This window comes from Balaenoptera physalus (genome assembly GCF_965194825.1).
Source record: "Balaenoptera physalus genome assembly, chromosome: 7".
NCBI classification, from domain to species: domain Eukaryota; kingdom Metazoa; phylum Chordata; class Mammalia; order Artiodactyla; family Balaenopteridae; genus Balaenoptera; species Balaenoptera physalus.
The window spans coordinates 45265357-45277606 of NC_138886.1; the positions used below are offsets into that span (position 1 = coordinate 45265357).

The following is a 12250-nucleotide window of genomic DNA, read 5'->3' on the forward strand; positions in this document are numbered from 1 at the left end:
CTTGCAGCCTTCACACGTGATGACTCCGTAGTGGATCCCAGAGGATTTATCGCCACAAATTTTGCATGGTATCACTTCAATTTGTGCTGAAAGGGGAAAACAGACATTTTTGAGCTTACGGAGTTGTTTTCTTTTCGCCCTCCGATCTCCCTTCCCACCTCTCCCCGCCATGGCTCAGTGTTTGAAGACACTAGGATGGGGGTGGGGCTGTGAGATCACCCACTTCTATTTGAACGGCCCCCAGCTGCTTCTTCTAAGTAAAGGGCATCCATTTACCATTGTTTGTTTTGTTTTCCTCAAACTAAAAAATATAACCAGGGACCAGAAGTTTTCTAAACTTTTGCTTTCACTGTTTTCTCCTTTTTTTGAACTTGACCTTCATGTAGTGTGACTTAAAAATCCCTTGAACCTGTGGCTTTGGTTTTCTTATTTTGCACTTCAAATATTAAGTCACTGAGAATGATCACATTGCCTTATTTCAATATTATTTTACGTAAGTAAATAAGGGAAACTGGAAGGGGTGGAGGTGACTTTATATATTAAGTGGTTGAATGATTACTTGTGAAAATGCCAATGATGAATCAGCTCAATATTTATTAAGCATCTATATATCCACTAAAATAATAAAGGTTGTTGACACAAGATAAGATATACTAATGACGCTAATAATTTAATCAATAAAACAAAATGAATACATGGAGATATCAGGGGAAAAAATGATAAAGCATATGGGTACTATTACTTCAATAGGAACTGAAATAATTTCATTGGAGATGAAGACATTTTGATTTTGAAGATTGTGTAGGAAGTACAAGGCAAAAGGCATTTCTGCAAGCAGAATGGAATGAAGGAGGCCCTGAATGACTGTGGCTTGTGATCACTGAGACAAGCAACTTGGAAACTTGGGCCATATGGTTGGATAGAGGGAATGATGTCAGATTATCAAGCTCTTGGGAGTTAGGCAGAGGAATTTTCACCTGACATCACTGGCCATAAGCAATCAAAGAAGTGAATGAAGAAATGATGAAAGTGATGGTTTGGGTACTTTAGAAAGGTGAGTTTGGCAGGTTAACCAGAAACAAATGGAAGACTAACTAAAAGGCTATTCCTAACCTGGGTGTTAGGAGCTGAAGGCGTGAATTACATCGGCGGCAGGATAAATGGAGAGGAAGAAGCAAATAGAAAGACAGCTCAATGGAAGAGGTGAGAAGATAAAAGAAAGAAAGGATACAGAGGTGGAAACTGATGAAGAATCAAAGGTGACTTCTAGCTTCCTAGCCTTGGGTGTAAGATTAAATAGTAGGTTTGACATACATGGTTGGTTGGTAAGGTAATTCCTTTGTGGAATATGGTGGGGCATGGGATTTCCATTTTGCATGTGTGCAATTTGGTGTCATGTCTTGTAGACACCCGTGTATAGAACCTCTTGGAAAGATGATTTTAAGCCACCAGCTTTGAGGTTATGGATGAATCCATGATATAAACTTTATTTAGAATGTAGTAATTCCTACGTCACTGATAGTATTCTCAGTGTTGTTAAAATTATACACAGTAGGAAGATCTGCTATTCCTGCTCCCAATTTAAAATAATTATGCAAAATAAGCTTCAAAATGCTTTATACATCAATCTGCCACTTGGATGCTTTTCTACAGTTTCTCACCCTTGAATATACAAAACAAATAAATGCAGGACATAACCCTCTTTTTCTTATTGTTTTCATTAAAAAATAATACTTAGCTTTAGGGGAGCACATTAAAATTTTTAAATTAAATATTTCGCAGTAAGTTCAAATCATCTTTATAAGCAAAAAATTCGGTTATGTCCCTATTTTTCATATGAGAAAACTGAGGATCCAGGTGGTTAATGACGCCCTTGAGGTGACTTGGGAAATGATGACGGGAAATTAGCTGATTTTCCTGAGATTTCACTCAGTAACCCTTTCTCTGCTTCTCACAAAGATAAAATACAAATACAATTTTGAATTCCTATATTATTCCAATAGCACCAGTTAAAGAAATAATGATAAAAATATCAGGAGAAGAGACAAATTCAACTAAAATACTTATTAGACTAAGTGTTTCTATTTGCTTCTGAGTTTATATATGAACTAGGATTTGTTTTCAGAATTTTGGGATATGAAAAAAATGAGATTTGATGTCACTCTATTCTGTTCTGTCCCCCTGGATTCTAGTCCCTAATCTGTTAATGATTGGGCCAATGACCAAGAAAAAAATCTCTGATCTTGTTTTCTGGTTTGTAAAGCTTAGCTGACAAACTTCATAGAGGTGTGAGGATTAAATGAGATATTTTATGTGGAAGTACCCTGCAAATAGTAAAGAGCTACAAAATATCAATCTTCATCATCACCATCAACAACATCGTTATTTCTGATGTTTTTGGACAAAAAATATGACAAGCCACATTATTATTCCTTTATTAAAAAAAATCTAATCATTAAAAAACCCAAACAAATGACACTATAAGTTATCTGTACCAGGTTTTATCTTTTATCTTTTTTTTTTTTTCCAGTGTAACCTTTCCAACTGTGGATTTTTTACAATGATTACAAAACTGACTAAAAATCCCAGGTATCCATTGTACAGTTGTTAGGTTTATATGATATTAAGTCAGAGGTGCTCTTTGCATAAATTACTCCCCAGGGAGTAACTTACATATGGGGAGAATCTGCTTCAATAAGTTCTTAATTATAAAATGATCTAAGTCTAAAGGAAATGAAAATAGAGGTAATTTGCCCCCTGGGGTGTGAGAAGATGTTTTGGAAAGCCACAAAGGTTATCTTACACAACTTCGGAAATATAAATGGGATAAGGAATGATTCGATAGAGCATCTGCATATTTATACATATTTATAATTCTAGCTCAACATGTAATCCTGAAGAACCATAAACATTTTAACAGTATTTTTAAAGAGAAAGAAGTCACTTAAAAGTGTATATGTGTAAGCCTGTTGTGTGGTTATCAGTTTGGAAAATCTATGACCATTTTTACCTACTATGGCAGAATAGATCATCTGAGATTTATTATAGGTGAAGATAAATTTAAATAATTTAAAGTACGAATCCTTTTCCTTTTCTCTCATTTAAAATAAACTGCTTCTGAGCTACAGATTCACAGTTCACACTATGTATTTTATAAAGCACATCTTCAAGGCAGGGTATTTCAGACACTAATTACGACAACACATCACATTATTGCTCCAATGTTTGCCATTTCTAAATGTCTTGCCATTACACCAGTAATCGCTTCCTGTGCGATTGTCTTTCGGTGACTGCACATCTAGTGACAAGCTATTTATCGTGGTTTCAAACTGAACATCTAGGGAGGATTTGGTGGCTTGGACCTCACCAGCTGTGACAATGAAGGTGATAGAGGCTGAGGAGGGAGTTCAACTTCCATACTTTTGCTGGACTCATAGATTAATTCAACAATAGCCTCTGTGAGACAAATTTAGATGGGCTGCAATGCCCTGAGAGATGGCTTGAGATGTGCTCATCAGGTTTTCAATTTCTTATATTGTCCTTTCACTTACATTTTTCTATTGGTAAGCCTTTGTGGAGACTGTAGTTAATTTTTATTTACCAATTAAATTTTTTTGTTTATAAAAGCAATCATATGTTGTTTCTTTGGAAATGATATTCTTATAGCATCAAAGAGTGTCAGGGAACATTTAAAATAATTTGATGTTTTACTTCATATTAGAATAATTCATGAAGTACAACTAACTTAATATCCCCTGATTTGGCAGGCAGGTCCTATTCAACGATTGCAGAGTAGCAATCCAAATTTGTCTCCCTCTTTGAAGATGGCAGTTCTCACCCTGGAGTACTCCTGAAGGCCTTTCCTTGCTGAGGGGCCCTTAACACAGCATCACACAAAGCCACCACGCTGTTCATTCTCCCTGCTTCTCAAAATATACGTATCTTTAGTTCTACTCCTTCAGAAGCCCCAGCTGTGACACCAGGTATCAAGGTTAAATAAACTAATCCGGGCTAATGAGTTAACTAGAAAGTGAATCACTTTGATTCATCAAAATACCTGAACTGTTAAAAGCATCCGTAAGGAATGGTAGTAATAATGGACCTTGTACGTACTTTCTGGTTGGAGGAAACGTTTTTTACTGTGTGAGCTCCTATGGCTCTCCTTTCCTACCATTCCAACTCTTATACCTCAACCCGGCCATTTTTATATTCTGGCCATTTTAAATCCATTGAGGACAGAGTCCAGGTCATACTTCTTTTAAAATATTTTCTATGGAGCCTGAAAGAGAATTCTTATAACTCCTTAAAGCAATAGTCCTAATTTTTTTTTCTTTCAGTACAACCAAAAGATTTGACACTCCCTTTTATGAAAGAGGCTTTAAGTAATACTGATTTTCCATATTTGGGGTGAGGAGAAGAAATCAAAATCTCAAGACTGGAGTGGAAAAAGGCCCCCTGGTGATTCTGATATGATAAAAGGCTCCCATTGAGAATTAAATGAATCAAATTATTAACAAGGAATTCTCCATAGCACGTAAGCCACCTGCAAAGGAAATAAGATCCTGGGATAAGGCCAGAATCTGAAAATACTAAGGGGTGACCAGTAGTTCTCTCTATATTTCCTGGCTTTTGTTTGGGGGCTATATACTTGCAGCATCTTTTGTTTTCTTAAGGGAAATATGAAGCATCTACTCATAACCAGGATAACTCCCATTTCTGGACACTGGGTTTGCCTGTCAGTTCCTCCTTCCCAGAATTTTACAGTTATGCTAAAAGTGGGCAGTGCAGGAAGAACTCTTAATGTCTGAGTGAAGCACAATTTGCATATGTAAAAATTTCCAATACAGATGACTATTTTGGTTAAAAATCTTTTTGCAGATGGTCTCAGTAGCCCAAGTTGTATCTCCTACTTAGATTGTATCTCATGTATCATTTGTGGCAAATCCGAATTAAAATCCCTGTTTGTACTCTTTTCCTCTCTCATTGGCAGATTAAGTATCTACCTCTATTAGGTACAAAACTTTGTGATATCACAGAGCAACAGCCCCAAAAGATGAAGCAGGTATTCCTGAAATCTGGTTCCACTGTAACTTTGATTTATCAGAAAATAGCCCCAAGATTGGGGTGGGATGAAAGTGTGGAAAAATGAGACCCTCAGGAAAAAAGTAAAAGTCTTTGAGCCTTTGCCCTTATACCATGTTATGTGGTAATTTGAAAAGATTCCAGATATTGGATAAGGTTTGTGTTCTCGTTTATCTCATCAGGGCACACAGTATCTTAATCCCAGCGTCCTGCTTAAATACCAAATATAGTGCATGAAATTCAGTGCACTCTAATTCCTACTGGAATGCCCTCACATCTATCAGTATTTGGGGTCACCCTTTCTTCTCAAGCTCTTCTCTGTAGCATTCTGGGTGGTGGTCTGTGTGAGCTTTCTGTTCTATTCAGCTGATAGACAGCTTCTGAATGATCTAAAGATACCATTTATTTTTATATCACTATAATTCCCTACACTGTATATCATTGGAAGCTACAGTAAGAAAAAAATTACTATCATATGATAATGGCAAAAAATGATTTTTTCCAAAGGCATAATTTATAGGATTATCATGAAGGGAGTTGATTTATCTTTTGCATATTAGCATTTACCCCTAAAGAGTTGCTTGCTTACTCTGACTCCCCAGAAGAGTGAAACAACAGAGAATGAGACCAACAAAGACCAACAGAGAACAATGACAGAAATTAGTATTATCATTAATAGCATCATTGATAATAAGTTAAATATCCCCCTTGGAAGCAAAGCAAATCACTTTTATAAGTCGTCGTGGTTTTAAACTCATAATTTTTGAATTAATTCCCATTAAGTACATCTTGTCCTGTCAAAGTGTTCATTATAATGAGATAATGTGTGTGTAGGACCTGACATCATTCAGGTTGAAAGCAGTTAATGTCTCCCATGACCACTCACAGTGTGGTCTGTAGACCAGTTGCATCGGCAGGACCTGTGAGCATGTTAGAAATGCAGACTATCAAGACTTGCCCAAGCCAACTGCATCAGAATTTGCTTTGTAACAAGCTCCCAGGGCAGTATTCAAATTTGATAAGAAATGTTCTACGACGTCCAGGTAATTACAGTTTTAGCTACTATGAGAATTGATGGAATTTTTAATTTCACTGGCATTACGGGAAATTAAAAACTTTACAGGATTCTGGAAAAGCAGATTCTGCTATTGTCTTTCAGGCATTTCTCTTTTGTTCAGAAGGCAGTAAGACGATTGAAGGGTTAGTTACAAAAAACTCTGGTCATTAATTGCCAAGGCAGAAGAAAGAGTATTCCCAGAAAGAGAAGCCAGAGTATTCCCAGAAACGTCTTGCGTTACTGTAACGAACGTCCAGTGTACCGGTTTCCTTTGCAGATTTAGCGGTTGTCAGCTGTGCCTGCATCTTCTTCGTGTTACAGCACTGCATGGTAGCGTGTCCTCCCTCTTCTGTGGACCCCCTCTTGGGGTTCTGGTTGCTAGCTCACTCTCTGGATCCTCAGTGTGAAAAAGCCTCTCTTGAGAAGATTAAAAAAACAGTTTTTCTATTTTAAAAATGGAATTGCACCAAGTTTACTTCTTTTGTTAAACGTAAGAAGGGCAAACAGTGTTTGAAACAGAAATGAACTCATTTCAGCTAGCCACGGTAATTCTGGAAATGGAACATTCGGAATGCCGCCCCATCTCACGGAAGCAGATTAGTTAACACAGAGTTCAACAGTCGTGATGGGTACCCATCTCATTCCTCTCCTCTGTCACAGTGCTGTCTTGAGACCTGCTACGCAAAGTGTGGTCCCTGCCCAGCAGCACTGGCATTGCTTGGGTGCTTGATAGAAATGTGGGCACTTAGGTCCTACCCTAGACCAACATAATCAGAATCTGCACTGTAAGAGAACCTCTGCGGTGCATATGCAGAGTAAAATTTGAGAAGCTCTGGAAGAGAGAAAGGAAAGACCTTCTACAATTTAACTCTCAGGGTACCTGCCCTCAAGCTCCAACTCTCTGTGAAGAGAACTTTATATAAGAAAAAAAGACAGGCATCCTCTCTGATAGCTAATTCTTCCAGTTATAAAAAGAAGAAAACAGCAGTCGTTGTGCTGCAGTGAAAAAACTTGTCTCTCTTTAGTTCCTCAGTTTGTTTCTGAACCCCTTTCTCTAGTCTCCATTTAGCTGAAAACTTCAATAGGAAATTCAAGTTTATGCAGCACCACCTTCACTGAAGGAGGGCAGGGATGGAGAAACTCCACGCACCAGGTCACACAGATGATTCAGAGTGACCAGGCAGAGTTAATTCTCTGGAGAAAAATTCAAAAGAGCAAAAAAGCCTCTTTTCAGAAGGTGAAAAAATACAGCTTTTCTATGTTAAAAATCTAATTGCATTAAGAGACTGAAGAGACAAGTCACAGACTGAGAGAAAATATTGTAAAACACGTACCTGATAAAGGACTTGTATGCAAAATATTCAAAGAGCTCTTAAATTTCAAAAACTGGGCAAAAGATCAAAACTGACACCTCACCAAAGAAGATATACGGACAGCAAATAAGCATATGAAAAGATGCTCAATGTCATATTATATTAGGGAATTACAAATTAAAACAACACACTTGTTAGAATGACTGGAATCTAAAAAAAACTGACAATACCAAATGCTGGCGAGGATGCAGAACAAAGGGAATTCTTTGCTGGTGGGAATGCAAAATAGTACAGCCCCTTTGGAAGACAGTTTAGCAGTTTCTTACACAGCCACATGGTGTTACCATATGACTCGGCAATTGTGCTGCTACGTATTTACCAAGTGAGTTGAAAACTTATGTCTACACAAAAACCTGCAAATGGATGTTTATGCCAAGTTTATTCATAATCACCCCAAACTGGAAACAAACAAGACATCCTTCAATAAGTGAGTGGATAAACCCACTATGGCACATCCAGACAATGGGATATTATTCAGTGCTGAAAAGAAATGGGCTATCAAGCCATGACAAGATATGGAGGAACCTTATATGTATGTTGCTAAGTGAAAGAAGACAGTCTGAACAGTCTACATACGGTACGATTCCAACTACATCACAGTCTGGAAACGGCAAAACTCTGGAGTCAGTAAAAAAAAAAAAAAAAACAGTGGTCGTCCCAGGTTTGGGGGATAAATAGGTGAAACACAGAGAATTGTTAGGGTAGTGAAACTGTGCCGTACGATACTGTAATGATGGATACACGTCTACGCATTTGTCGAAACTCATAGAAATCCACAGAGCAGTACCACACAAAGAGTGAGCCTTAATGTAAACTACGGACTATAGTAAATAATGTGTCAGTATTGGTTCACTAATTAATTGGTTCATTAATATATCACACTAATGCAAGCTATTAATAATAGAGGAAATTGTATGTGAGAGGGTGGGTGGATATGTGGAACTCTGCTCAATTATTCTGTAAATCTAACACTGTACTAAAAATTCTATTAACTATTAGAAATAATTGAATTACTCAAAGTGCTTCTTTTGATGGAGGTAGTGAAAATCCTCTGAGACAGCCCCAGCAAAGGAAATTGAGCAAGCATTTGTTTGTTTTAGGCCACAGATACATGCAAAACCAAGTTTCTATCTCCAAAGTGAATAAAATGATTGTACAACCCCACACAGGTCTACATAACCTCGACACAGGGCAGAATGAGACAAATGCTAAAATAAACCTGGAAGAAGTACATTGATTTCAACTAGGGAAAGCTGGCAAGATTTGACAGATGAGGTGGCTTTTGAGCTGGGTCTTAGAAAGTAAACAGGCTAGTTAATGGGGTTAAATGAAAAATAGTAGCAGAATTCTTTTAGCGTTATCAAACAATCATGCTTTTATCTGTAGTCACATATGTCATATTGAACCATATGAATTTGCCACCTTTTTGTGCAAGGAGATAGTCAACGTTGGCGATTTCATGTGGTTCAACCCAGTTTCACTGTTCACTGTGCTCTAAGATGTGGTTCCTATATTACATTCTTTTCAAGAATACTTGAAAAGGCCAATTAACAGGGACATGGTTGAGAAATATAAAAATAAAGCCACTAAATTATATATTTGAAGGTAAACAATTCAAAGGTTGAAACAGGAAGACTAATTAACACTCCCCCACCCCCCATACACACCGAGAAAACCCCAAGCAACTGAAGTGTGGGGTGGAAAGGACACAGTACTATTTCTCACTCTTTCCATTGATAGACATGGTGGAGACCATTCCTGAAGTTCTCAGAACTTTTTCAGAGAACTTGAAAATAAGAAAAAAAAAGTCTCTTCCTGCTTAGCGGTAAAGAAAGACCAAATCTCTTGAAGTGTGTTAAAAAACCAAGACTACAGGGGCAAAGATGAGGACATAGTCTAAAATACAGTGATCAGAATCCAATTTCAATGCCTTCGTTCTTGAAAACAGAAACCTTGTGAAATAAACGTGGCATCTCATCTTTGCATGAGATACTTGGGTGGATTCTTGTCCCACATGAGGACGACGTCCATATAAGATCAGAATGTTGGCACCATATTAACATTTTTCTTCCTAATGTAATAAGAGCTTGATTTAACTGGCTCATAATGTCCTACAGTCTGCTTGGATGGTCAAAAACTGAACAGTATTATAATTTAACCCTCTTACATATTTACAAACACTTCTGTTTTTTTTTAAACATGCCCTTAGCCATGGATGCAGCAAATAATTACATAAACAAACTTTAGAATATAGGTAAGATATTTACACCAGTTTTGTGTGTGTCAGAGAGAAAGAGAGAGCGAGAATGAAATGGAAAAAGAACAATCACTACCATTAGCCCCAAAGACTTCCTTTGCCATTAGAGGGTTGATGTACGGAAAAATTCATTTGAATGGGCACTCCAACATGACATGAGGGATCTTTCACTTATGGGAGAACACCTGGATACCAGTGATCATTCTATAAGAACTCAGATTTTAGGAACTCATTTTTTGGATTAACTGCAAGAGATTTGGTTTTGTTTTTAACATAGACAATGCTACGATAGAAAAATATATAGTAAGTTTCTGCATTGAGAATTACATTTTTATATCATTTATGTTCTAGCAAACTTGCAACTCAGTCTCCATTGTTTCTGAATTGAATTTTGAAAAGAAATTATAGAATTGAAAAGACAATCTTAATTTTTATTTCATCTCTAGAGACAAGAACAAGTTCAGAGGTTGGAGAAAGGCACGTTTGGGTTTAGTTCATCCTTATATAGACAGCCTTTTTCAAAAAAGGAGATACTTGGAATTTAAACGAATGTATTCTCACCTGTATGCAGCACCAGAAATTATTTTAGGGGTAAAATGATAACTTGGGATGCCACTCCAGTAAGCCCTTTCTTATAATTTCAGCCTATTCCAAACATCACAAAGGCCCTATATCAAGGTACGCAAAGGCTTGGCCACCCAACAAATATAGAATTATGAGTGCCTAGCTCCCTTGAAGACTAAAGTGCCTTTCTGCTGATACTGCACACTTTCCCTAAAGAGATTACCAGCATAATCCTAAATATTATAGGACCCAAGCTATCTTATTTTTGAGCTCATCAGATCCATCATGCTGCACGTAATCCCTAACAGCTTTATTCAGTGTTTACGTAAGCTGGTGAGGGAGTTCTGTGAACAACGATGACCAAGTACTAAGAACAGATACCCTGATTTTCAAATTTCATTTTCACAAGTTTCGTTTGAACTGTTTTTCTACAAGCAGCAAGTTCATAATCATTGCTTGATAGTTTATAACAACATTTGCATGGAGATGTTTATGGCTGCTCCATTCGTTAGTTGTGTTTCTTATACATTAATTTCTACCAAAGGCATTTTGATGCTACCAGGTGGTCTAAATTGGTAGGAAAAAGTGGAGTTTGAGTATTTTCTTTAGAGGCTTGAATTACTTCAAAGCAGCAGAAATATTTATTTTGGGGGAAATAATAGAGGAAAAAGACTGGTGAAAACCAGTTGCTAAGCACAGCACTAAAATTTCTACCACAGTAACTTGAAAAAAAGCTGCAGCTTTAATCTGGAATATTCCTTTTAATTCCACAAAAATTTAAGAGGAAAGTAAAATATCTGGTTCTCTTTAAAATGTAAAGGCACATTTGTTCATACAGTTCATTTAAAAAATGAGGTGTGTGTGTTTGTGTGTGTGTATGCGCGCACACACGTATAAGCTCCTAAAATTAAACTGTGTTCTATGTAATTTTACAATAGAAGACAAATTCATGTTTTGTTTTGTTTTTTTAACACCAAATCAGGGGAGAAAGGAACATTTAAGTTTACCTGTCAGCCTCTGCTAATTGTAATTCAGACCCAAAGAGGATTAAGTACATAGACATTAATACGTCCAGTGTTATTAATTTCTAAACAACAATAGCAACAATATCCTGAGTAAATCTGTCAGTAGGAAGGATAAATAGTTGTTTAAAGATTCCATTGATGTCAGAACTGCAATCTGCTAGTAATGGCTTATTTCATGAATAAAGTCTTTAAATATGTATATTTTGGAATCAGTGAATAATTGCCTTGAAACAATATCTATTCTTTTCTAAAAATACAGGCACTAGGAAGCTCTAGCATTGTGGAAAAATGTACTTCCGAGTTAATATAACATTTTAGGAGTTTTAATTTGCTTAGTAACTTTTTTTGAACAATTGTTAGGCTTATACGATTTGAAACGAACAATTATATCAATTTACATGTTAATATTTCCAACTGTTGTTCTAGTACTAACAAAAAAAATGGCAACAAATCATGCATCATATTGCTCTGAAATATTTTTAAAGTGAATACTCAAAAATCTCTCTATGTTATGAGATAATGTGTGTTTAGGGAACTATATACTACTTTACTTACAAAAAATTTAGAAGAAAAACTCAAACATAATTCACCTGACTGTTAATAATCATTCAACCAAATAGAATTTTTTTTGAAAACAGACTTCTTACATATGGGAAAGTGCCTGCCATAATATATTGATAAACGAATTTTTTAAAAAAAATTAGAAAAGTAAAATGATCTTAACAATAGTAATGGCAATGGCTAAAATCAAAGCGACAAAATTGTGACATGGACGTTCACACTGTTAACCTCATGTTAGTGTAATGGGCAGATGACCACATGAATTCAGTCTCAAAACTTATGTTTGGTAATTTGCTCTAGGATATAATAATATTTACATATAAATATGTTC

At 36.4% G+C, this 12250-nt stretch overlaps 1 protein-coding gene across 3 annotated transcripts in view; it reads right to left on the reverse strand.

Moving 5' to 3' along the window:
* Positions 1 to 12250, reverse strand: part of RORB (RAR related orphan receptor B) — a 352150-nt gene that overhangs the window by 74972 nt on the left and 264928 nt on the right. For 2 of the 3 annotated variants that reach the window (XM_082471044.1, XM_082471043.1), the window contains one exon: positions 1 to 86. In XM_082471044.1, the coding sequence (XP_082327170.1) occupies positions 1 to 86 (86 nt within the window). The other variant, XM_082471042.1, reaches the window with a different exon arrangement.